Source organism: Corapipo altera, unplaced genomic scaffold, assembly GCF_003945725.1.
Source record: "Corapipo altera isolate COAL_440 unplaced genomic scaffold, ASM394572v1 65, whole genome shotgun sequence".
NCBI classification, from domain to species: domain Eukaryota; kingdom Metazoa; phylum Chordata; class Aves; order Passeriformes; family Pipridae; genus Corapipo; species Corapipo altera.
In genome coordinates this window covers 10,832,431-10,860,244 of record NW_020884891.1, presented here as the reverse complement: position 1 = coordinate 10,860,244, position 27,814 = coordinate 10,832,431, and the positions used below count along the sequence as shown (strand labels likewise).

General features: G+C 40.8%; 1 protein-coding gene across 1 annotated transcript in view; it reads left to right on the top strand.

The window, feature by feature from the left end:
* The window catches only part of AMMECR1 (Alport syndrome, mental retardation, midface hypoplasia and elliptocytosis chromosomal region gene 1), a 95,151-nt gene that overhangs the window by 25,888 nt on the left and 41,449 nt on the right, over positions 1–27,814 (top strand). The window contains exon 2 of the mRNA XM_027645152.1: positions 3–270. Coding sequence (XP_027500953.1) covers positions 3–270 — 268 coding nt within the window. The remainder of the gene's footprint in view (positions 1–2; positions 271–27,814) is intronic.

The following is a 27,814-nucleotide window of genomic DNA, read 5'->3' as shown; positions in this document are numbered from 1 at the left end:
GGGGGGCCCCCGCCTGAACGGCCTCGGGGGGCTGGCGGGGGGCGCCGCCGGCTGCGCCCTGTCCCCGCCGCTGCCGCCCAGCTGCGGCGGGGGCCCCGCCGGCCTCTCCCCGCCGTCCGCCTCGCTGCTCGCCTCCCCCGGCTCCGGCGGGCCCGGCTGCAGGAAGATGGTGGTGTCGGCCGAGATGTGCTGCTTCTGCTTCGATGTGCTCTACTGTCACCTGTACGGATACCAGCCCCCGCGGAGCCCCCGCTTCACCAACGACCCATAGTGAGTATCGCCGCGACCGCCCGCGTGGGCGCCTCGTGCGCGCCCGTCCCGCCCGGCTCCCCCCGGCCGGGCGCCCTCCCCTCCCTCCCTCCCTCCCCGCCGGCTCCCGCCTCCCGCCCGGCACCTTCCCCGCTGCTGCCGCCCGGCCGCTGTCCTCGCCTGGCCCCGCGCCTGTCCCGCGGCCCGGCCCGCGGGCGCCCCCGCTCCCCGGAGCCGCGCTGCCCTCCCGCGCCCGGCTCGCCCCGGGGAGCGCCGCGCTACCCGCCCGCTCCGTGACCCCTGCCCGGCCCCTCTCGGCCCGGCGCGCTGGTGGCATCTCCCCCCCGTGATCCCTGACCCGGCAGCGCCCTGCTCCGAGCAGCCGCCTTTGTGCCGCGCTCCGGGCTCCGCGGCCACCTCCGGCCGCCGCGTCCCGCGGGCAGCGCCCGCTCCCCGCTCCCGGGCTCTGTTCAGTAGCGCCCGAGTCGCCCGCTCCCCGCCTATTTCACCAGTAGTCTTTACTGGGACCCCTTCACTAGTCAGCCTCTCGCTGTCCATGTGTTCTGCATGAGTGCGGGCCTCTCCTTCACCAGTGCTGGATGGTGAGTACAGTGTAAGAGCCCTGTCGTGCGAATCCCGGATTTGTGAGCACTGGTGTACTTGTACATTCCCTGTGCCAGGCACTCGTAAAGGCTACTTTGGTCTCAAATTGTGCAGAGTCCTTGCTTTGTAGCGACTCCTGAAGATCACCCAGTGTTAGACATCCCTGAGTAATCCACCACATCAAATTCCCGGAGTTTTGAATAGATCACATAAACACCTGTTACTCCCATCCTCCCTCTGCCTCCCAAGCTTCCTTGCAAGAGTGTCCACCAAGGGCGTGTTTCGTTCCCATCCCTGGCCGCTCTCGTTCAATGTTTGTGCCCCACTGCCTTCGGAGGTGACCCGCCAGGATGACGGTGCCCGGCATGTCAGCACCTGCAGCCTGCCTGCACCGGGGAGCCGGGCGTGCTGCTGCAGACAGAGTTCAGACACTTCAGGGAGTAACTTCTCTCTGACAGGAAGTTACTTCCTCTCAGCTGGGATGAGTTACTGAGTCGCTGCATGTTCCAAGTCCGTTTGAGTGCAAAGTTAACCTAAAGGGTTGTGGAAATTGAGTCTCCGCTGTTTTACTTTGCTTTTAAATGGGATGGAGCTCATGTGGTGAGTTTCCAGACTCCAGCTGAGACTCGAGTGCATTGGTCCACCAAAGTGCATGTCACTTCTTTCCTCTTATGTATAGCATGACTACTGAGTCTGTGAGAACCTGTGCTTTACCAGTACTTTATGAATACAATGTTTTGTGTATGTCCTAGACCCTCGTGCACCCTCACCAATGCAAATGGTTATCATGTAGTCTGTGTTTCATTAATGAGATGTAGTGTATGCTTCTTGGTGTTTAAAAATGTGATGTATTAATGATCTTATTTGTAGTCCTTGCTGTTCTAACACCCAGGATCTATACATCTCTTGCATACTTTCAGCTGCTGTCATGACAACCCAGCTCTGTGGATTCCTACTTAACCTGCCACCCCAGCAAGTCTTCCCTATATGCTCTTCATAACTCCCATGTGATTTCATCAGAGTACCAATAATGAAAGGAGGGCAGGGAGACTCCACTGTGAGTTTCTTTACCCAGGTCTTTTGCAAATCCATGTCTGTCCTTTTGTAGATACCAACTGTTTAGGAACTGCTGCTCTGAGTAGCCATTTTGCTGTGCCTTGTCCTGTGTCTGTTCTCCATCCCAGACCACTATAGGTTGCAACATCAGCTTTGTGCCGTTTCACTCTTTTGTTGCTGTAAGAGAGTTGAATTCTGTCTGTGTCTCTCTGTAACAATATTACCTTGGTGTTATGTTGTTTATTTGTATTGCAGAATGTTTAGTTGAACAGATTAGTGCTAGTCTCTGTTTTATTAGTGGGGGAAACTGAGGCAGGGGTGAAGATCTGGACACAGAAATGTTTCCCATTAAGCACTTTTAGTCCTCTTAGTAAGCAATAGATCACTTTTTTCCTCCGACTTCTTACTTTAACAAGAACACAATAGCAAATCAAGTAAAATTGTTTGAATTTTTCTGAAATTCATATGTGTGCTTCGGTGTTCTTAAGATTTAGTTTCTAGACTTGGTGAAAAGTCGCTGCATCAGTGGACTTCTGAAAATGGCACTGCCATTTAAAATTAGTAATGTCATTTTTGCTTATTCCCATGCCTGTGCCAGCATGCACGGTTGATCTGATAATAATTTTATATTTTTCCCTGGTTACTTTTCAGAGTTTGGTTCTCTCTAGATCGTTGCATGGCTTCACAAACACTTGTGCCCGCACAAGTGTGAGGTGGGAATAAGCAGACAGATGGCAGAACTGCTGCTTTCAGCAGCCTTGTGAGCTGATTATGTTTGTGCAGTTGGGGAAGCAACTTTGAAAAAGTTGTTCAGTATTGCATGTAAAATTCTAGGTCAGTGAATAAATTGCTCTTGCTATGTGTTCAGAGGCAGCATGATTTCTAGCATTCATAAGATTTGCAGGCAGTCTTATCGATAACTGGGTAGCTCACAAAGATAGGATGTTGACTTTGAAGCTGAGCTTCATCCTGTACAGCAAAAAAAACCTGAATGAAAACTGGCATTTTTTAGTGAATGTGTATTGTAGCTTTCTGCCTGGAATGCTTTTAAAAGGAGGTTTTGCCCATAGACTGAAACATCTGTTCTAAGAGTAGTAGTCTAAAATAAGGGTTTGTATGTGAATTTTAGAATTTCTTTTTTAATTACATTAATTACAGGGAGGATGAAAGACCTGTGAGCAGGTATCTTGACACAGACATGACTCATGTTCCTTGCAGGTCTTTGAACAATGAAACTGGGCACGATCAAAGAAAAGCAGGTGGCTGAATCACTTGGACAAGGGGTTCTGGTGTGTTGTCTTTAGAACAAAACCTGCTTGTGACACCTCCAGATTTTTCTAACTTTTTGATACCAAGGTGAGGACAGCGTCAGGGCAGGAAATCCAAGGCACTTATTAGGAACAATTGGCGATGCCTGTTTTGAGAGAGTGCAGGTTTTGGACTTAAGACAGCCCATACATGGATGAAGTAGTTGGCATTTTCCTATCCCTGCAGTTCCTAAAGCACAGAGAACGGGGTGTTGGTCGCGGGTATTGCGAGGGAGCTGTTGGGTTGGAGAGGGTGACTCACAGAGTCAAAAGAAGATAGCTGGAAGATACTGAATCTCTCCAGCAGTGTTTTGGCGAGAGTAGGCTCAGCAAGTCCTTCCAGCCATAGGCTTTCTCTTCTCTTATAGGCTCCATTGATCTGCTGACATTTTGTTCTGTCATCTTTAATTGAAGAACTTTCTCCTGCCTGTAATTTAACTTCACTTTGAGTTGCTCTCTAAGGCACCCTTTCTCTTCTTTGTGGGGTATGTTCTGAAGGGCATATGCTTTGCTTCTACCAGTGTGATGACCCTCAAACTGCATGTGCCAAAGGGATGAAGAAATTATCCTGGAGGTGTGGACACTGATAGAAAATTTGAAAATTGCTGATCCAGACAAAATGTCATTTAGACACTGTTTTTGAAACTCCATTTAATGAGTAAAGTTACTGAACACTGCAGTTGTTCAGGAGCAGATTTTCTAGAGGTATTCATAGAAATTAATTGTAAGAGGAAGAGTTGTGAAAACATTTTAACCCACTCATTTAGGGAGAAGGAAACCCGAGGAGCCTAATTTTCCTATGTTTCTTACCTTTCTGACAAGTAACTTGCGTATCTTTATTTGCTTTCTTATTTGGTCTTGTGCAATACACCCTGTGCCACCATGATCAGTGGAAACAATATCATGTCCTGCCTTCTGCTGTGGAGGTGGAAAAGGACTGCCCCCACTGTGAAGGGGCTGACTATTGTTTTTTTTCTAGTAGGAAAGTGTTTGAGTGGAAGTGCAGGAAAGTTGTGACAAGATGGGAAGGGTAAGTGTGTGAAGAGGAGTTCAGTTGAAGCCGTGCTGTGGGGAATGAGGAGGACTTTTTTTTAAAGAATCTCACATCTCTGCTCACTGTAAAAATTTCCCTTGGCACACAGAAATCACCTATCTGAGTTTTTGATCGTGCATGGTGTCTGCCTCAAGCTCTTCAGCTTGCCTGCTTTAGTGTCTACATCTCTGTGGGGAAGACATTGTCTGGCAATCCAGCAGGCTCTTTTGCCAGTTGTTTGCTTTTTATAGTCCCTTGCTGAAGGTTGCCTGCTAGTGAACAGGATTGATTTAGTGGTGACCACCTGTACTCAATGCAATTTGAAGGGGGAGTTGTTTGTTCTGCTCCTGTCATCTGGTACTTGGCAGCCAAGAACAAGAGTTTGCAGCTGGAATGGCTAATGTGGCCTGTGCCCTGCTCCCCATCTGGCTGAGCAGCTCTTGGGAAAGATGTTTACCACTAGTGCCTTACATCAAATGCCTGGATGATGGCTTGCTCATATCCCTCTAGTCTGGCAGGGGGATGTGCCAGAGGCATGAGGTGGTGTCTGTAGCTGGCCTGCATTCCTGTGGTGGATCTGGTGCTCCAGGGAAGCTGCCAGCCCTGTGCACGTGTGGAAGTGTTGCTGGGTACCACGTTCCTTGTCACAGGAATAATCTACATGGCTTGACCATCTTCTTTGATTTAAGGCCTCTGGATTAAAATATTTTCTAGGTGATAGCCAGTTTTCTTAAAGACTTAGCTTGGAAATTTACCTATTCCTTTCTTTCTTGATGACTTGTAGTATTTTGCAGCAACTGTTTGTTTGGCTACAGGACAGAGATACAGATATGCTGCCATGATCATGTCCCTGACCTTTGTATTTAATCGTGTTTTCAGGTCTGAGATCTGTTAATTTACATAATCTGGAACTATATGGGGCAGCAGTTCTACACTAGCTTAATATTTTGTTATTTGAGTTTGGAAACATTTCAAGTTTAAAAATACAGTTAGCTAGTCTTGTGCCTGTTTTGACACTTTCAAAGAAAGTTGTGATTCTGCTCAAAGTGAGTGTAACTTGACCCTGTAGTAGAGAAATAGTTCTAGGGTTTGTTACTAGGCACCCAATTTTTTTCCTTACTTACTGTGTCTTGATAATATGTTGGTAATAGTGGTAGTGAATTGCTGGTAGTTTAGACAGAAATAGCTTAAAATCTTCCTGTACAACCCAAAGCTGATTTTTTTTCCACAATATTAGTTGTCTGTTGCTTTCATTTAAGCATTGAAGAAAGATCAGGCTTCTCTGTAGATGTGTACATCTGCTTACACGTACATGTAAATAAAAATGTTATGGCTTGCAGTTGATAGGATTTCATGCTTTTCTCAATTTCTTGTTTCTTGGCTGCTGCCCGACTTCCTGTTTTAGTCTCTACAATTTACTGTAATGTTTAAAGTTGGAACCTTGTGCTTGACTCCTTGCTTGCTTTACTGTATGTTTCTTTACAAGCATTTTTGTGAAACTTTGCCTGGAAGCTTACCAAAGTATGAATTTCATATTGTCTTTAAAAACCCAACAATGTTCTCAACTTCCTCTGCAGTTCCTACTCAGAGTTGAGCTGTACCTATTGACATTACTAATCTTGATGCCAGAAGTTTGAAATTTTGTTGTTTCTCTGCAGGAGTTGGTTGTGTGGTGGTGGAGACTTACAGTGTTGTGTGGCAGACTCTGTGCAATAATTTGTATTTATTGTCACACTTGAACATTACACAACAGCTATAATGATTGCTTGGTCATGGCTAAAGATCAACACCAGTCGCAAAACAAAAAACAGAGCAAGGAAACACAGAGACAGGGAAGTGTTCTTTCGTGTCTCTGTGTCTGACTTGATTCTGGATTTCATGTGTACATTATGTACATTTGTGTAAGCTTTAGTATTTTCTTCTGGCTTAACAGGGTCTTTACTGCTGAATGTTAAATTTTGGACTATGAAGTGGTGGTTATTTCGGAGTGGCATTCTGTGGTAGGCGCTTTTAAAATACAGTGCAGTAGAAAATGTGTATTTTGACTGGCGTTGGCAGTGCTCAGCAGGGAATTCCCAGCATATTTGAAAGCAGGACTGGTGAATGTATCTTGGTGCAGCAGAGAGGGAAAAGGGATAAAGTTGCATAGCTTCAGAAAGAACTTGCCTTTGCCAGTACGTTCATCTTCTGATATGATTGGTGAATGGAGAAAATAATGCTGTGTTAAACTCCAAATTAGGTTAACTGTAATTTGAGGGCTTTTTCCTTAATAAGCTTATTTTAGTTGTCTGTTCTTATGTCTAAATGAGGTAGTTTCTGTTAGTCCAGGAGATCGCATTACAAACAGTCTGAAGGATGGATGCTGGTCTTGTTTGTTCAGCTAAAAGCAGTCACCACAAAGTTATAATAAATGCTCTGATTCTCTGCAGTACTAGTTCTGCGGAAGGTAATTGTTCTCATACCCCTTGTAGGGTGAGAAGGAGTCAGTAACCACCTCTCCCTGTGCCATCAGTCTGGTCATTCATTTTTATTGCCTCCTTTGGTTTAGTTACATTCATCTAGTTTGTCATATTTTCTTTTACTCTGTCTTGTACTTTATCTTCCCAGTAGAGATTTCCATGCAAATTTTTACATTGTTTTTGACTTTAACCTTTCTGCCTGTGAGAAAAATATTTTGTGTCTAGATTTGGCTTACTTCACATGTGCACTAACTTTAATATTCATTGCTAGAAATTGTTGAGGGTTTAATGATTTAAGAATGCCAGTATTTTGAGTTGCTCAAAGAGTGTGCAGTTCTGCCTCCTCTTTAGCTGTGAGTTGAATGATGTTGTCTCTTAGGTATCTAGAATTGAATACTAAACTGAGAAATTTAATGTTGGCACTTTTTTGTTGTTGACAGTTAAGAGGTAACCAGGAAACAAGTTTGGAACCCTGCTAACTCAGTTTGCTTAATTTACAGATCTAGACTGTGACCACTCAATGAATGAAATACATTTATCTGGTCTAAAGTTTTTGGTTCTCCAAGACTCCTGCGATAATTAGTGGAGCAAGCTCAGTATGTCAGTCTGTCTGTTTTTACGTTAAGTACTTGTTTAAAGTTAACTGCAGGTTTCCCATAGCATCAAATTATTGTCTTCAGAAGAAGTGTTAGTTGTTTGAGCCATATACTGGTGGATTATGTGGCAAGAGTTTCCACGGAAGGCAGGAAATATGCAAATTATTTAAAAATAATAATACACTAATCAGAGTTTGGCCAATACAGAAACTGTTGCTAGGCTGGAGGCCAAAACAAGTCCAGTCAGGCCCTGACCCTCATTAGCAAAGCATTGTGAAAATACTTGACCTTTTTTTGATGTTTATGCTCCTATGGAGTGGGATATTATATTGGTATGCAGTTTAGCATTGCAAAGTTTGCATTTAAATAACAGGATGGGGCAGCTCTACTGCAGTTAATCAACACATTCTCAAAAACATGTCCTTGATAACAAAGCATGTTGAGGAGTGCAATAGCCCTCAAATGGAATGTGGCTTTTAGGTTGGTCCAGTGCTGCATTTCCTTACGTGTGATGGTGCTGTGGTATATGCTGACTGAGCAAAAGCTGTGGTGTTTATCAGTCCAGCATCATAAACAACAGTCGACATCTTTCCTGGGCTACTTTTATAACCTTTTAAAAAGCCCTTTGTTTTCATAACTAGGGTGTTGGCAAAAGGGATCAGTGTAAAGGCTCCATTACTTAAGTGGGATACCTCCCTGCTTCATTGGCCAGAAACGTGTCTTTGGCGAGATTTTTTTTTTTTTTTTTTGCATTTGTCACATGTCTTCAGAACTGCTGTCCCCTAACAGATTGTGTCTAGGCCTTACAGGATATGCCTTACGTTTTTATAATCTGACTGGGCTTTGATAGCTTCCTGGAAGGCAGTGCTTGTTGTGAGTGAGTGAATATTGCTTTGCCACGCTGAGTATTGCAGCCAGGGTTGTTAAAGTGCTAATTTCAGGAGAATGACATCTTATGGAATGCAGAACAGCTCCACGGAGTTGTGGCAAGGTCACTGGGACAGCAGCCACACAGAGATCTGTACGTCTTCCCAGAGCACTTGTCTTTCTGTCTTATAAAGAGTGAGTTCTCACGATCCTTAATGGTATATGAAATGTAATTTTATACCTTTCTTTTCCTTAGCTTGAACTCTGTGGCATTTTTGGCAAGGTTGGGCCTTGCCAAAAGGAGCTGTAGTAATTGTAGTAGATGAGCCATAGGCATAAAACACTTCCCTTGTTTTCCATGTGGCACTTCATACAGAGATAGGAATTGTGTGGGTGAAGCTCGAGAGTTCATGAGTTTCAGGTGTATTAAGGAAAAGGAATGTGATCCTCCACTGATGGACAGCAGTGTAGGCCAAGTAAGTAAATCTGGTTGCTTCCAGCTCCTTTTTCCAAGAGACTGAAAGAATATAAGGATTGACTGCCACACCCAATTTTTCTTACTCAGTGAGTACAAGGATAAGTTTAGCTGCCAATGAATGGCAAGTTTGCAAGGCAGTTCTTTTCTCTGTAAATAAACATGCTAAAAGACTGACTTTTGGGGAAGATGGTGTACTAGATAGACATCCCTTGTAAGCTTTATAAGGAGGAAAAAATATTTTTGTAGTCCTCAGTACTTTGACCATCACATTAAGCAGGCAATGAAAGTGTTGCACCAACCTTCTCTAAGTAGTGTTTCTGCAGAGAGAGTGCTGGAGGCAGAGCAAGTGGTTGAAAAACCCACAGAAAAGGTATAGTGAAGGAAGAAGCCCTCTTCAAAGAGTGCTGCAGTGCCTGAAGGGAGGTGAGTAGTTGCAAATGAACTGTCTCTTAAGCATAAGGGGAACAAAGCTTCAGCAAGGCACTGGCCCAGAAGAAAAACTGCAAACCAAGCAGTAGAAGGCAAGTTCTTTCCGTGCAGTGTTGTCCAAACTCTGAAGAAGCAAATGAACATCCAAATGGAAATGTAATATTAAAACCAATCCCTATTAAGATTCTGATAGAATGTGAAGTTGTAGTAATTAGACTCGCTCTTCCTTAAGAAATAGGAGTAGGATTCTGGTTCAGTTCAACTAAAATTGATGAGGCACGTGGCAGAAATCAGAAATCTTATGTGGGATAAGATAATATCACCATAATATCAGAATTCCTGTAAAATACTGGGGCTAAACATGCAAGGAAGAAAGATGGGTGCTGTTCATTTGGAAGGAATGCTGGATAAAACCAAGAATTAAAAATGAAGTGTTAAAAAGAAACATAAATAGAACAGAAATTACCTTTTCCTTAATTCACAGGAAAAAGATTGAAGTGAAACAAGTATTCCTGTGTACCCTTACAATTGCAGTCTCTTTTTACCGCAGGGATGAATTATTGCAGTTTGCTGTGCTTGGACAGCTTGGGCTTTTAACATAGAAATCTAAGCCACTGCAAAAAGTAGCTCCAAGCAGTATCTCTTTTTGGGAGAATATGAAATCTGTCCTTCGGGTTATTTGGTGCTGGCAGCTTTTTTGTTGGTTTTTTTTTTGTTTGTTTGTTTGTTTTTTGTTTTTTTTTTTTTTCCCCTTTTTCCTTTTGGATGATTTCGAGAATGTTAAGTTTCTTTACATATGTAATGTTGATGGCTTGGAATAACCTACTCAAAGACTACCTACTACCCTATGCCATTCTGCTAATTTAAATATGTTTTCTTCTTTAAGTGTGTCAAGATAGCAGCAGATGAGTCTTACTTGTCCTGAGCTGAAGGTATTTACACTAGACAAGGTAGATGAAGATAGAGGAAGGTAATGAGCACTCTGCTGCTACAATGAGAGATTCTTACTCTTTCTCTGACTGGTAGTTATCTAATTGTGTGGATCACAGACATACCTCCAAAAATTAGGCAACATAAGCATAATATGCTTTCTGGATTGTCATTTTATGTAGAATGTTTAGTGGAAATTGCTTTAGAGGAGAAAACTAGGGCAGTTCAGAGTGGTCTCTGACATCTTGGCACCAAATTTTAGGGTTTTAGAGATGCCAGAAATTTCTTGGAAGAGGCCATTGCAGAGAGATCAGCAGTGTTCAGATGGTTCAACAGATAAGACCTCTATTTATGTTTGATTGTCTCTTTCTTTTTTGACTACTCCAATCTTACATAAAAAACTTGAATGGCTGTTGGACTTCTGAGTGTTTCTGGGGTTTTGCAGGTTCTGTCCAACTTCTCTGTATGCAAGTTATTAGAGAAGTCAAGTGGGACTTGAAGGATGAATCACTGCAGTGAGGTTTGGAAGACTTTTGTTTTGTTCCTGACCATGTGATTATGGTGCACAAGCGTGGATGAGATCCTCAATCTCTGTACCTTATGTTCTTACTGAAAAAAAATAAGGCACCTCAACCTCCTTTTCTTTGTCAAGTTAGTAGTGAGGGAAATTGGCTGTTGTTGTGATTGTTCTTTCCCTTGACTGGATTACCCTGCCAGGAAGCTCTCCAGACTCAGCTCAGGATATTTTTGCCTAAATTGGCAACTGGGAGGCATACACTTCCCTTTTTTTTTATTTCTTTTTTTTTTCTCCTTTTTTTAAACCAATCCATTATATCTGAAATGAATCACAGTTGTATTCACATTAGCTTGAATCCTTTAAAGGCTATTGTTGCTTCTCAATTAAGTCACAGAATTTTCAATTATTTTTTTTTTTCCTGAGTAGTGTTTTTTCAGTTTGGGTTCTTATAGTCATGGTATCCTCCTTCATATTTTTAGGCTACTGTTCAGTGAATCCTTTCTTTCAGAATGGTTTAGACAGTTTTAAGTTTGCTAGCACGAGTTGAAGACAAGACCTTACAAAAATCATATTGCATAAGCGTTTCTGCTCTGGAAGATGTTTCTCCTAAGTGTTTCTGTTTGAGTCACATGAACACCATTTTTTTATGGACACTTTACAACTGAGGGGGGGTTTTGGTTACATATTCCCTGCCCTGCTACAGAACCATGGTTCTGCAGAGAGATGAGATCTCTTGATTTACCTAGTGTTGGAAGTGGAGATGACCAGAAAGAGAACGTAGGGTGGCAAGAAAGGTACAAGCAATGATGATATAATGATACTTGCCTAAGTATTTTTCTAGTCTTCCGGAATTTGCAGTTTGGATGTCTGGAGCCAGAAGTGGTGTCTTTTACCAGTAATGCTCCCCAGCACCCCACCCACACCACAGCAGTGGGTGGATTATAATTAAATTTTAGTGAGGCAAAGTTGGGGGGAAGATCCAACTATCCAATCATTCCTACTATGCAGGAATGATTGAAATACTTCAGGGACTATGCTGTTAGAACTGGGACGGCAATCAATATTTTATAGAGCAATTTCATGTACTTCAGGAGTAAATAAAAACTGATTCTGTAAGTTAGGAGTTTTTGTTTCTCTCCTTAATGGTTTCCTGGTATTACCAGTTGACTGTCAGCTATTACTTAGCCTTCATTATACTATAGATATGTAAAGGGCAAGTGGCTATTTTAAAGAGTAATTCTCAATAAGAACAGAAAAGTATTAAATACAATTTTACAAGAGAGTGGCTGAGAGCTTACTTGTAAAATTTTATGATTCTGCTGCTCTCAGGAGAAAGACATTTTGTGTTTGTAGAGCAGGGCAGCCAGAGTGCTTGGAAGTGTGAGATCAGCTTGCAAAGGAAGATGAGAAGAGTTGGGCTGCTTTAGAGGATCAGAACAATAGCTGAGAGGGGCACTGATGCTTTTCTTTCATAAGAAAGATTATTATTGGAGAATAGTCATGATAGATGAAGTTTATTATCTCTAAGGACTGTTAGATGAACTCTCTGTAGGTAGGTTCTGGTAGAAAGTTATTTACTTTTTACCAGATTACTTGTTGCAGTGTGAGTTCGGAGATGCCCACGTTGGTGCTGTCTGACCTGGTTAGGTCTTGCAGGATTGCTGACTTAGTAAGTGGGAGGGTTTCTCTAATTAATTTTTTTGCTTTGACAGAGAAACTTTTACCATTCTTTCCACTCTTTTTGTTTTGAGTAAGATTTATGACTTTCTTGAGGTGGAGATGAATAGAGGCAAACGCTGGTCAATAACGGAGCTGTGTGGAGGTAATGAATTTGGAGAATGTTGTGTGTATAAATAACATTTCACTGGATTGGAAACGAACCATAACTCAGTAACTATTCATGTTGAACAGGGATATTGCTTTTCTGAACACACTATCTTTGCTGTTAATAAGAAACATTGCCAAAATAAAACTCAAGGAAATGACAATTCAAATGGCAAACAAAGTATTTGTTAAGCAGTAATTTTTTTGAAGTGGTGATACTGGAGACTTTACTACTTGACTTCAACCAACTAATAAAATGGATTTTTTATGCACAGCAATTCATGACAGCAAAGGGATGGAGCAGTTTAGGAGCACAGTTCTTATGAAAGGGGAGTAACAGGGAGCTGAAAAGACAGGCTCACCCTGAGGTGTCTGGGAGAGTTGGGGTTTCCATGCTTACATTGAAATGTCAGAAGACTTCAAATTGATAGGTTTTGAAATTGTGGTATATGAACAACTTTTAAAGCAAAGCTGAGTTTTGGTGAGTTGTTTGTGTTGTTTTGTTTCAGTTTTTTTAAACCAAAACAGCAAACCAGCAAAGTGATATAGTAGGTGATCATTGCTTCTACAGCTGGTAATATGGTTATTGTTTATCAGTGTTTTTATATGGTGGTCCCTTCTGTTCCCCCTCATCTCAGTTGAGGTTTCTCCCATCAGCTCAAGGATGGCCACTGCTACCTGTGTTTTGGGCTTGGATGCAATTGAGGGAGTGGCAACTTAAAGGAGGTAAAACTGGAGATGATGGTCAAAGGGAAGAGTTTGACCTCTCACCATGAGGTGGAACATGCCACCACCTCGTGTGTGGTCTGGCACAGAGCTGAGTGCTGTTGATGGCGTGGATGCTGTGCCAGTGGCTCTACCTGAGCAAGTTCAAGTGTGTAAATCCATCCTTTAGTTTTCAGTAAAGTTTGCTGATCACAGTGTAGACTGACCTGTCCCAGTTTACTGAAAGAAAAATGGGTGCCAACCTCCAGCTGTCAGATCTGGTAAACAGAAGTTGCAGCTTGGAGTCTGGTCGGGGAGTGAGACAGCAGTTGAATTCTTCTGCCTTGGAAGGGGTGAAAATAGGAGACCTGGCACTTTGAAGTGTTGCAGTGAGAAATCCAGAAAGGAACAACTTGGACCTCTCAGTTGTTTTCAAGGGATTTACAACCTTTTTGGTAGTCCTTTAAAAGCCATGTACCATTATGTGTGTTGATTTAAAAAATGTGTAGGCAGTAGGAAGGTTGAATCTTTAGTCTTTTGGAATAAAGATATATCTTCATTGATTTGACCTTTAGAAAGTTCATTGATTAACTAATGTACAAGTCTAATAGCAATAAAGTAATATTCCTCTTTAGGTCAGTGATTTATGTCAGTTATGGTTGTGTGGGATCTGCTCATAGGTGGTGAGCTGTTGGAGTTTTTGGGGTAGTATACCAAATAAGTATCTTGAACAAAACTAGCACATTTATACTGTATATTTTTGTGACATAGTTGTAGGATACAGTATTTTCAGAGAACTCCTGGTACTACTTTGGAAAGGCTATATATATAATTTTGCTGGTGTGCAATGCAGTTGTAATTTTGTGTTGGCTTCAGAAATGGGTAGTTTTCAAGGTTAGTTGGAAGATGTAGTTAGCTTTTTGCTTTCATAAGATGATATCTAGTGAAGAAAAAATGAAACAAAATATGAACACCAAGATTTTAATGCATCAAAATTAAAATTCACACTGGTTATTTTCCAGAGTGTCTGAGATGGTTTTTGAAATTCAATTTTGACATTTGAAGGGATCTTACTGACGGTGTTCTATACATAGTTATGAAACTATTTGGGTCTCATGTGGTGTTTGAGAGAATATTTAGTTTTAGAAAGAAACGTTTAAGCTTTGTTGTGGAAACATTGTAGTCACTTTGCTTGAGATTAATTCTAGGTCTTCCAGCATTTTGTTTTGCTTTAGTATTGTTAGTGTTGAATAGCTGACTATCTTATGCAGCATATTTGTGTCCTGCAAGCCCCTTGAATGACATTAGAGAACTGGAGTGCAGTTTCACAACCTGACTTCACTCACATACCAAACCTATTGCAGGCATAATGATTGCTGTGACTGTACTCTGCTTGTTTGGGGAAGTAATGTAAGTTAAATGCAACTTTTGGATGAGACTGCATGTCCATGGCAAACAAAACATCCTGGTATATGTGCCCCACACCCTCACTTGTACTACTTGCATTGATCAGTGTATGCTGGCGGTGCTGTTTCTGCTTGATAAGTCAGCAGCAGATACTCTGCTGCTTTTTGTTAGGTTATTTTTTTGCTGAGTTTTAAGACTTTTTTTGCTGAGTCTTTTAGCACGCTAAATGCCAGAGCTGGCTTAAGGGATTGGATCTTCCCATGTGGTCTGGGGAGAGATGGGACCCTTGCAACCAGTCATTGTTAATGACAGTAGAGAGAAATACTTGAGCTTCAACCTGATTTTTTTTCCCCCCTCCCCCCCCAGACTCACCTCAGTGACTTTTTTCAGCTTTTAGCACCATCAGCAGGTAGATTGGTGCCTACAAGTACATCCAGAAGCTATGGAAGAAAAAGTAATCACATAATGACAGACTTTCTTTCGTGAATCTGCTGTTAGCAGCATTGCCAATTGTTTGCCCTACATCCAATTCCCCAGTCATCAGAACAAAGCTTACAGGCAGCTCTATAAGGCTAAACAGGGTTATGGGATTTTTTTTTTTTCCCCTCGTTGAGTTCATCTGGGTGCATCACAGTGCTTTTAAGCACGTAGTTGCAAACACTGCAATGTACAACAAACCTTTGCATTGTGATTTTGAGATGGTGAAGGAGCTTGCAATATGTAGCAGAAGCATGTGCAGGTTGTCACAGAAAGTCTTGAGCCTCTTTTGGGTGGCTGAAGATTACATTTACAAATTTTTTTTCCGAATAATCCCAAGTGATCACTTCCACCAGATTATATGGTGTTCAACCCAGATATTCAATGGGTCCAACAGCTCAGTCCCCAAATTCAGTGGAATTTGTAAGTTGGCTCCAGCATGAGGGAGGGGAAGTGTTGTGGTCTTGGTAGGATTTTCTCTCACAGAAGGTGTGCATGCTCTTTGCAACAGACTGGTTGTCTGTGTACAGCAGTCAGATCCACTGCCACTTTGCAGGGATGGAAATTGCATTTGCTCTTCTGTAGTGCCAGTCCCTTTAGGGTCTTTAATGTGCACTGGAGTTACACTGCCAACCTGTTGCCCAGCAGGTTTGGAGCTGTCCTGTGCAGGCCTGTGCTGGCCCAGGTGAACCATGTCTGACTTGTCCATTCAGCCTCATGATTCCTCTGTACTTAGTTTAAGTTGACCTTGTCCCTCTGACCTATATACCATAAAGATAAGGTGTGTGTGTCTCCCCAGTTGCTTCACCAGTAAAGACTGGGAACAGAGTGTTCCACTGAGCTTCTCTGCATTGGTGCTGTGTCCCTTTTTCATCTTGGTCTGGTTTTTCTAGTTGGTTTCCTGCTTTTGATGTAGTTGAATAACTTTGTAAGGTGCTACCCAAACATATTAAGTTCTTTATTTACTGTTTACTTTTGACCTACCATCTGTTTTATAATCTCTTCTGTTCTCATTAGGCAAGCTTTCTGTTTTTAAAAGCTGATCTCTCAGATTTGCTCCCTAACTTCCCTATTCAGTCATGCAGGATGTAGGCTTTTGTTGCTGGGGCTGATGTGTCCCTTGGACTGCTTTTGTTTTCTAACTGTGATGATGTTTTACCTGATCTTTTAATACAGTTTTGTCTGCTTTTGTTGCTTCCTCCACCCCCCTGCCCCTCTTAGGATTGTGTATGTTTAGGTTGATTTGTTGTTTGGGTTGTTTTTGAGAGGAAATAGGTTTGGGAGGAATACTTTTTTTTTTTTTTTTACACTGTGCCCTTAAAATTAATTATTATGTGCTAAATAATTTTATGTCCCACTGTATTCAACTGCGATGTTGAAACATAATTGCATTGCAGACAGTTATAAAGCAGCTTTCCTATCAATGTCCTTTAACCAGATCCTATGTACCACTCAAAACCAAACCAAAAATGGTATCTTTTCAAGTAGTTCCTAGCACTAATTTTCAAGGCAGAAGTCATTACTTGGGAAAAAAAAATAAATCTCTGTATGCCATTCTAATGAGTCACAGGATTCACTTTATATCAGGAGATTTCAGTTGCCCATTGCTACTACCTTTCTTAAACTTTATAACCTCCCTAAACTGGTAGGTTTACTTCATTATGCGACTTCTACCATAAGTTCATTGGGCTTCTCTTCTTCTGTAATGCTTTATGGCATTAAATATTTGTTTATCCTTTGCACACAATGTCATTCCCCAGCTGCCTGTTGTTTGTCATTCCCATTGGAATTGCTGACTAAGCTGGTAAGCTCTCAGCATTACAGTGTATTGATTTGTCCTCCTTCTACCAGGTCCTGGAGATGCTTGTTACTTCCAGGGTGTCAGGTGAGGCCAAGCGTTTGGCTTCCCATGTGTTACTGCTGAAATTCCCAGCAGTAGTGTAGAAGTGTTTGTTAGTTCCAAAATTCTTACTAGTCATGCCAGTCTGTCTGACTCTGGCATGACTTATGTGCATGCCTAATAATTTCTTCCTGTTTCCATCATACCTAAATCCTTTCCCTCTGTATCACTGACTTCCCATCTCAGCCTCCCTCTCAGGCCTCGCGTGTGGATCTGGCAGCACTTGAGAAAGGAAAGCCGTGGAAATCCTGAATGTAATTCTTCTGTCCATCGACCTCACCTTACTCTCTAGAGAATCCATCCTGTGATTCCATATGCTACTGTCACTAGTGTCAGTTCAGTGGACTGCTGTGTTGTTTGGTTGGGTTTTGGTTTTTGATTGTTTTGTTTTTGTTGGGTTTTTTTTGCTGAATCACCCAGTAGTCAGTGGAGAAGCCCTGAGAGGTTGCTGCCTCTGCATCTGCTGGGCATTGTGCCAGCTGATTGTCAGATGTCACAAATACAGCGAGCTGCGTGTCTGGTGAAGTCATCTGATAACCCCACCTGCTTCTTCCTACTCTTAGTTCTGTCTCCTGCAAGGAGGATTCCTGGTTTGACAAGATGCAAAGAGTGGATTATTTCAAAGAGATTAGCTCTGACCCAACTTATGTCCACCTGGATGCTAGAGATGGCAAAAGACATGATGATGCATGGGAAAAAAAACAAGCAGACTACATGAGAGTGCCATTTTCAGTGGCATTGCTGGTTATTGAGTATAAAACTACAGTGAGGTTCATAGGAAGCAGTGGTGGAGTTTTTGAAAGTTTTTAGATTTGTTTCCTCATTATGAAGGCATAACCCTAAACTTGTTAGTCCTCAAATAGAAAAAGTGCATTTTTTGGAAGCAAAATTACTGTATTGCAGACAACAACTGTGTGTCTGTGTGAACTTGTGTTTGGTAAGAGACCATGAAAGAGCTGATGTCACCAGTGAGGATCCACTTAGGCCTGTATGTTGTCTCCCAGGGATGTCCAGTGGCAGATGCTATTGGAAGAATATAATAGGGAAAGCCTGTGAAGATGCTTCTTTCACTTCCTATACTACAGCTAGTGTCTTTGTGTTTATGGGTTGTCTAAGTGTATGGCTGGTGACAGCACGTAGTAACCTGTGTACTTGCTCTGAAAATGATGCTTTGTTATCTTGATGTCTGAGAGTAACTGAGGCACAGCTGCTGTGTTCTGAAAATGGGGCCTCAACCAGATACACTGGCTCTGTGTTGTTGCATCCCTGTGTCACTGGCTGCAGTGTGCTCCTCTCCCAAAGGGATCAGTGACCAGTCATCTGCCCTGTCACTAACACACTTCTCTGGTCCCCAAGTGTGTTCTTCTTCAAGGTTAGCCTGGTTATGTTTACCTCGGGAGCAGTTTTGTTCTGTCTTGTGCTTTGCCTAATCTGCTAAAGCAGCAATGTGTCTGAAAGCTCCTCTGCTTTTTCCAGCAGTATAGACTGTTCTAATGAAAGTAATGACCTTTCCTTAATACTCTTACTGCTGTTCCTTGTTGTTTAAGCAGCCCTGCGTGTTGTTTCTTCTTGTGAGGGCAGATATAAGTAGTGATCATCCTTACCCTTTTTCACTGCTGCTCCTTTTACCTCTTTGCTTTTTGAGCTGATGTCCCTGTGTGTGCTCCTGCACGGTGACACAGAGCAGAGAATCAAACTTGGTCTACATTAAACTGGCAAAAAGGAGAGAGATACTTTTAACCAGATCAGTTCCCCAGTCACACATCTGTTGAAGAACAAGAGAGGAGGCTATCAGGGGATGGGAGGTTGGGTGAGGCTGTTTTTATTTAATCAGGAACTCTGAACTTCACTGTTACTCAACCCTCAATGCAGTCATTTGTTATTTAAGGGGTGGAAGGACAAAGATCATCGAGTTCATTTGAAGGCATGATATCCCTGTGTTCTATACCTGTGCTGACTGACAGATGTCTGTCTTAAAAGCATCCAGAATGAATAGCAGACATTACTTTCAAACCATTGAGAACTCTGTGATTTTGAATCATTTTTGTCCATCTTAAAAGTGCTGTCTTATGTTTTTCCTGTATCAAAAATATAAATTCCATTTGACTCTAATTCCAACACTGTATTTAGTCTGTCTTTGAACCCTTGTCTCACTGGTTAAATTACATGTCTAAGTTCTATACAAATAGTGCAGTCTAGAGTGCATTGATTTAATAGTAATTCTGTGATCCAAAAGATTAATTTATTCCAGCTGTTGAGTTAGTGAAGTCTGAATTAGAGGGTAAATTCAGATTCTGCTGAGGCTTGTTTTGTGGCTCCTCTTGCAACATTATCATGAGCTTCTTAACCACTTCCAAAATAATCGAATGATTACTAGATTTTCAAAGTTAAACATTTTTAAAATTCTAAAAATTTGAAAATATACTCTAATGTATCTTGTTGAATGATTTCTAGTGTTTCAAGTCTCTTGCAAGCTACTGTTTTGCAGTGGACCTTTAGAATATGTAGTTTAAAATGAGAAGAAGCAATGATTGTTAAAGGAATAATTTTGAATGTTTGGATGAATTGCAGTCTCTCCTGTCAGTGGACAGCTTGGCATATAAGTTTTGTAACATATTACTACTATTAAAAAATCCTATGTAGTTCCAGTTCTTTTCCTTAGGTTTCTTTAAATATTTCTCATTCCTTTGAACTAAGTTCCACTTAAGCAGAGAACTCCTGTGTGTTAATTTCGCACAGGCTTGGCAAATTATAAATTATTGGCATAAAATTTTTGTTCATCTGTTTATGTTGTGCCCTTAGGTGCTTATGTCTCAGCATGCATTGTGCATTTGGCAACTAACAGAAAGCATTTTAAAGGTCCAAATGGATGCCTTTATTGACTGTGTGCCTAGTGTCTTGTAGTATAAAGTGTCTGAACTTAATTAACAGAGTTATTTTCCAGAACAAATTGCATACATTACATTGCCTGCTTCTTCTTGTTGATGTAATATTTTGGAAGAACGTGTCTCACAGTTAACTGAAATTCATTAAAAAATAAGTTATGATTCGTCTGTAGCAGGAGAATCCCAGTTATAGCTCTAATAAAATTTGGTGTGACCTTTTAATAACTACAACTCATGGCTTTTGCTGATGGCTTGACTTACTGCTTCAGGTAATATTACAGCAGAACAAAAAAAACCCAGTTTATAAAAATCCAGCGTCCCTGTTGCTAATGGTCACAGGCAGTTTGGATAAAACTGTCAAGTAATCAGAAGGAAAAATTTAGTATCTTCATTGGCAATGAGAACAGACTCTCTTTTAAGGTAGTATGTGTATACTCTAAAGGTAGGAGTAGTTTGTTAAGCTGCTGTCTGAAATCTATGCAAAACAATATTCTCTGGCTCTTGGTTTGTAGTAAATATGCAGCAACTACTTGTGAACATGGAATTGTTTGCTGTCTTCAAAGAATGGAAATGATGCTGTGGCAGAAAGCTTCCAGACTTTTAGTGCCTGAAGAACGCTTTTTCTCTATCAAATTTCAAAACTAATTTTATGCCTGAGTCGTTCTGCTGGTGATAGAAGGGGAAACGTTATGCCAGCACCTCAAAACTAATGTTTGCTGCATTCTTACTGGTGACTTCTAAGGACAGGAACATCGAGGAGCTGCAGCTGTTCTTATCACATCTCTTTAACACTCTCTTCACTGTTCTTTTATGAGTAGAAGTTCTGGGGACCTTATACAGCTTTCTAAAACATTTTAGATGTGATGTTCTTAAAACATTTTGGTTTGGATACATTCATGGAATTTTAGGAAAGGGTTCTGCTGAATCCTTTCAAAGCATTAATTGCAAAAAAATTGCTATTGAAAGGAAAGTACTTTCACTGGAAATATTTTATCTCATTTCCAGTTTGTATCATAAACTATACATGAGATCTTTGATGGTATCGAAATTGTTTCAACTTTGACTTGCAAAGCTTCCAGTTATATGTTTTTAGGGTGACTATATTGCACCCTTTAAAATGTTTTTCTTTAACATGGCTGTCTCTAATTCAGGACTACTTGCTCCTCCCTAAGAGGCTATTCCACAGTGTTGCTTTGGGAGGATAAGTAGGGCCAATCCTTGTAATTTGAAGGCTTGTTAGTTTAGTAATGTGGCCACATTTGGACATGGCCTACATGTGTTTTGAGCTCATTTTTAGATAGGGGAGCTGCATGTGGTTTGAAGTTGCTCCCTTTCTTTGAAAATTGGGTGTGGAGGTGACTTTGGGTGGGACCTGTCTGGTTCGAAACACTTAAAATGCAGCCAAAGTTACTTGATGCAAATTATTTATTGGCTCAAATGCAGTATTTTCCTGGTGTTTCAGCCGACAGCTACCAAAGGGAACATAAAATAGTGTAATGTCTTCTGGGGAATGAGAAAGGTAGATATATCCAAGGAGAAAAGACCAGCTTTGCTTTGTGACTAGTTTTTGTTAACAAACCACTAGTTTCAATGTATAATCTGAAGTTAGTTTGATTTGATTAGAAGAAGTCTGATGGATGACTAATAATAGAGGTATCAGGAAAACAAAAGTATATTTGTTCAGAACATTTAAATATGCCCCGTAGAAAGTCATAATCAGGTGACTGCATATTGTGAAGTAATAACATTAGCAGTTTGTAATGACACTGAATTGATTTATTAACTTCATAAAGTCTGATTTTTCTGCTCTGGTTCATAATTGTGCAACTGGGGAAAAAGAATTGCTTAAGTAGGTCAGCATAAATGTGAAGAGTTTTATAATGTATATATATTGCTATATGATTTTATTAAACGTTAGAAATTATAGTGTCTTAATAACCTAGAATATGATGACACTTGTTCTTGGGTGCTTTTGACATTAGAATAGAATTTTATCTGGAATTACAGTCCTTACTTTGGATGCATTCAATAAGCATCTGTACTGTCTTGAAAGATTAAGCATTATTATGATAAGAGAAGTTCCAAAAAACTTTAAACTTTGCATGTCAAAATCCACTTTCTCGTAATTTTTGTCATTTTTGGGGAGAAATGCTGAAGGCTCCAGAAGTTTTAATCAAAATGATGGTTCCAGACTTCAAGAAAGCATATAGAGATTCATTTAGGGAGAAAGTCTTCAACCCTCACTGACTTGTAATGGGCACGTGGAATGCAATGACTTGAATATTACATTATTTTTTCTCCCCCCCCCTTTTTTACAAGTTGGTTACAAAGGGAGATAAAGTGTGAGGAAGGTAGAGGGAGGACAGAAAAGGAAGAGGAGATGAAAGGATTGAGGGAATGGAAACAAAGGATAAAACCACATGAAATACAGAAACAAGCACAATGGGCAGAAGAATGAATTTTGAAATGTAACGAGTTCAGAGTGTGATGGAGACAGGAGTACACACTCTGCAGTACCTTACCACATCTCAAATTGTAGGAGGCTGGTCGTGCTGATCAGAGGAGTGTTGTGTGCTGATGGCTCTGTCACAGCACAGTGTACAGTTCAGCAGTTCCTGATCGAGTGCTTAATAAGAGCCAGAATTGTCTAGGCCAAGTGCAGAGCCATCCTATCTGCTCCCACACATATGGCACTGTGCTGCTCAGATAAACATGCTCGCCTCAAGTAGCTCAGGGATGTCTGTCTTCAAGCTGTGTTGCTCCCTCTAGACCTGTGCTGAGAGACTCGTGGGCACCTTTAACAAAAAGAATTACGTATAAAGCAACAAACCTTTTTAAGAAAGCATGGCTGGTAATTTATTGTCTTTAGTAATTGATGGTGTTGAAATAGAGATGGGTGGTTGGTTTTGAGGAGTAGGTTTGTATGTTTACCCTGCTAGTCAGGACTTGGATAGGATTAGCAGAAGTTTACAAGATAGAAGGCTAAACTGACTAAAGTCAGAGGTAAATATGGAAGAGCAGGGGATCATGGTGTGCATGATCACAGAAAATACTGTGATAATACTCTGGTGAGGAGCCTTGGCATCACAAGTGCTGTGTCTTAAGGAGACTGTAACCCCTTGTCTCATTCTGGTAGTTCCATTCTTCCTTGATATCTTTTATTATTTAAGACTAACAGACACATTCTACTTGGCATTCAGAAGAAGGTGAAAAAACTCTTCTCTTTCCCCACTGTTCCTTCACTTCCACAGTCTTTTGAAGGAGTTACAGATTTTCCATTTTATTCCTTCTTGCTTTTTTCTTCCTCTTATCTACTCTCCAATCGTGTCCTCCCCTCCCTGTTTTGTGTGGGTGACGGCTTCATGCCACTGTTCTTCATCATTGCAAAGAGTATTTTCAGTTTGAAATGACTAATGGTTTCCCCGTTGCATGGATGATTCTGACAAGAAATAGTAAACATAAAGGCTGTGCTAACACTGCTGTTGCTAAGATCTGCAGCCAAGGTGCTGGAATAACCTTGTGATATTGCATTGGCTAATTCTTGGGTCATACTTGGAAAGCTTTCTTCACAGCTGTATGGGTTAGAAATATTTTTAAGGCTTGATTTTTTTAAAATTTTTTTATTATTATTATTTATTAAAAACCCTTCTAAATTAAAAAACAGAGCCAACACAATGCCTATATTCTCTCTGGCCTAACTGCATAGGATCTGTGTTGGATCCTTACTTCAGCTTGATCTTAATATCTTGGAGATGCAGATGGCTTTAGTGACTAATGTACAACCCCAGGGGCTGATGCTCTGAAGATACTCAATTCTAGATGACTTCAATTAACTTAATGATTTAGCACCTCTCCAGATGTATAAACCTGATACCTACTGATTAAGTTATAAAACAGCTTGATGACTTGGAGTTTGTGGTAGACAGGAGCTGTGGCTGTAGTTGAAGCAGTACGAGCTGCTGAACTGGTACATCCTCTTGGTTACTGTGTGCATACTCAGCTGTGTATCTGTGCAGGCACCCTGACACATCAGTCCGTTCTACAGGCTCAATTTATACCCAGTTGAAGTTGTAATTTTGGGAATTTGGGGAAGAAACATTCCAGTTGAGAGGAAAATTCAAGTGTCTCCTCTTAAAACTGAGATATATAGGCCTAAAAATTCCTCAGTAACCCTGGGCAATGAAGCGAGTAATTAGTTCATCTGTAAGGAAGATGCAGTCCTGAAGAATTTCCAGGTGCACTGTGACCTGTAGTGCTGCAGAGTAAGTACCTTTACTTTGCCACCTGTACTGCCCTGAAGAATATCTCTGTGGAGAATATAATGATTTCTAAGGTTGTTTCTTGAAAGTGCATCTGAGGAACTGTAAATACTCAAATCCTTTTTTAGCAATGCTAAATAAGCCTGCATAACCAACGTGTGTGATTTCTGAGGCGTTCTGGATTTCGTTACATGTCAATATTTATTTTAGCAAAGTGAACAGCAAACTTTGGAACATATGTCATAGAAATTCAATTTGTTTCGTGAAGATGATTGATTGTCTTTTGGGAGTTGGAGGTAGAAGGTACAAAACAACAACTCTTCCTCGTTTGTTTTGACATTTTTGTCGGTACTGTCTGAGCATACCTAAAATTTCTTGTCATCCCTTTAAAAATTGTTACTTGTACCTTCTCTTTTCTGGAATGCTACCTATGCTGCCTGAGCTCTGCTAATACAGTGTACAAGAACAGCAGCTCTGCTGCAGTTGAAGAAGCAGAGACATCGTCTGGCTCTGTTTGTGAATTTATGTCCATTTTTAAAAGGAATTTTGAATGTGATCTTAATTAAGGTGTTGTAGGTTCACTTCAGACAATGACCTACCAGTCAGCAGTCCTTTTATTTTTAACCCTGATTATACTGTTGTTTAAACTAGGTATTCTTAAAATAGTAGCTGCTTTCTGACCTTCCTTAAGATTAGCTGCTTAGGTAAGCAGAACTTGCTAACAAATTCACACCTAGCAGCTCAGGTTTGAGTCTGATCTCTCTAGGGCATGTGATGATTTCAGAAAAGCCATCAAACATACTAAGTGTGTTATATGCCTAATGACAGAAATTTCTGAATGTTTGTTTCTGAAATACAGTAGTTGGAAGAGTTGCTCATTTGATCGTTTAGTCTTGAGAGTGACTGAAAGAATATACTGCACCCTCAGAAGTAATTAATAACATTTTCAGTAATTGTATAGTATTTTAATTCAAAAATTGCAGATCTTCCAGCTTCTGAAGGCAGTAGGTTGTAGTGGTTGTTTTTGGATTACCACATATGGGCCATAATGAACCTCCTTCACTGACTAAACATGTTGAAGGCGTAGTGCAGTATGGACTGTTTTTAAGAATCTCAGCATGTTTCCCCCATGGAAGAAGAATGTTATCACAGAATATACTTTGTCCTGTTTGGGGAAATTTATAGTTGATGATGTGTTCCAATCTTTATGGATTTTGCTGGTTGACATTATTCTAGTAAGTTGAGGTTTCTTGTGTATATATGCACAGTTGGACACAGGCAGGGAAATGGATTTAAGACACTTTACTCAGTAGCTAATTCTTTTTCAATTGTGTAAAACTAGTCGAGCAAGTTGTGCTTTTATTAACTCCTGGCAAAATATGTGTTAAATGCCACTGTAGTGGTAAAACTAACTTTTTGTTTGCATCTAGCCCAAAAGACTCTTATATTGGCTTTCAGAATAGGAAAAATATCATCCTTGGGCTTCTCTAAATTTTCACTTCAGAGCCCACTTCAAACTTGAGGTGAAGAAACTGGTTTCTATTCTTGAATCAGAAAATGTTGAATAGCACCTAGAACCTCACTGAAGCTACTCAGTCTTATAGTCTGTGAAGCAATAAATAATTAATGTTTTCTGGTCCTTCAAATGTGGTCAATACTACATATCTCTCTTTCTCTATTCAATCCCATAATTCTGCTACATAGAAGAAAACACAAAAATGTCAGGGGAATGTGGGATTTTCAGATTTTTAAACTTTTTTTAGTCCTGGAGGTTTTTAATGGCCGTTTTCTCTCTCACAGTTTAACACACAGTTTCAGGTGTGAATTGTTCTCGGTGTTGCATCATACAAAATCAGAGAGTCTGCAGTGAATATCAGGAGGCTGTTTGGTCCCATCTCTTGCTAAAGGGTTAATAATTTTACAGCATTCCTGACACTGGCCTGGTTTTGGAGGCCTTTGAGGATACACTGGTGATGGCAGCTGTACATCTTCCCAGGCAGTCAATCCCAACATTCGTGTTTCTTAGCATTAGGATTTTTTAAATTGAACCCTTTACAGTTTGGGTTTCTTAGTATCTTCTGTTGCTGGATGTTCCCCATAGTCTCTGAGCTAAGTAGCTGGCCAACAATTCCCTTGTCTTTTTCTTTCTTCTCATAAGTTATAGCATTTTTTCCCTTTATACTCATTAATAATCCTGTGGCACCTGTAAATAGTTTTAGGTAGAAATACTTTTTCAGCATCAGGCTCACAAACAAACAAAAAAAATCACAGAATGAAGACCCTTATGAAAGTAGAATGATTGCCATGTTTACAGAGACTTCGAAGGGTCTCGATTTGGTCCCTTCTTCTGCTCCCTTACAGTTGGAAACCTCTTCCACCAGCTTTCAGCTACTGTCTGTTTGGGGTTGGTCTGCATCACTCCTGTTGTTACACTGTCAGCAGCATATGTGGGTTCCCAGCAGCACAAAGAGAAGCAGGATAACCCATCAGACAAGGGTCTGAGTCTATTGGTTCAAGAGAGCTCAGAACTGTTACTTTTATGCTTCCTCCTAAACTGAGTAAGAGAACTACTTGAAGCTGGTTCTTTGAGCACCTCCTAGGGAAGTGCAACATCTGCTTTTGTGATTTTATTTTATTATTTAAACTAACAAGCAACAACAAAACCCCCTGCAGCTTGCTGACTGCATCAAGACAGAACCACTCAGAAAGGTGAGAGCCCTCCAGCCCAATAGGCTCTTTGACTCCTGTGAGATATGCGAGTTCAAACTTATTTAAACAAAAAGAGGACTCAGATCTCCAGCAGGCCATCATCCTTGCTGTACATCATTGGATAACAGGGACTCCCAGCATCACATCTGCTGTCCCTTCTGCTTTTACTAAAGATTTTTAGGTCTAACAATATGTTGCTCAAAAAACTCCCTCCTTTTTATTTTAAGAAAAACAGATGAAAACAAGAACTTTTTTGGGTTGAAAATGTACCAATTTCCTTATCTGTTTTTGACATCAGTATCTGTGGAATTTGGCACCTTAGCCTCAGATTTGCAGTTAAGTTAGATAGCAAGTTTATTTGTGTGTTACTGGCTTTAAAACAAGAAAAGCACTGTGGACTTGAGGAAGATACGCAAGCAGCTGAAACCAAGGATACCAGTAAAAAGTAAAAGAGCATCACTAGAAAGAAAAAGATTCTTTTCTCTGCATAGCTTGTCTAGCTTCTGTGAGCAGGTTTCCTATGGTCTTTGTTTAGTGTAAGACTAGAAATACTCTGTAAAGGCTTGGACTCGACATTATGATGTAAGAATACTAAAATGTAGAATTCAGTGTTTCTAGTTCAAGGATGGAACCATCAGTGCAGGTGCAAGACCCTCCTGTGTATTTCTACCTCCAGTTCTGGACGTGGGTGTTCAAGAAGGAAAATTTAAACTGAAAAAGTGTAGAGATGAGATGTGATGGTCAGAATGGAAAGGTCCCCTTTGAGAGGAAAGTGAATGAACACAACCCATTCAGCTCAGCAAAGTGAAGTCTGAAGAGGCATATGAATTCTTTCTATAAATACTGTGGGAATAATCACCAGCAAGGGAAAGAACTATTTAAACTAAAGGACAATGTTGGCACAAGAATAGCTAGGTACAAGCTGACTGGGAAACCATTTCGGCAGGAAATAAAAATGGTTGCAGAGATTCTGAACTTCAGCTAGATTTTAAGGCAACTTTCTAATTTTCCATTTTGGGAATTTTGTTCCCATTATTTCTACTTTTCACACATAGAATGTGGATCATTTATGAACAGAATTATGTAATTATTTCTTACAGTAGCAGGAGCCCTGAAGGTACCTT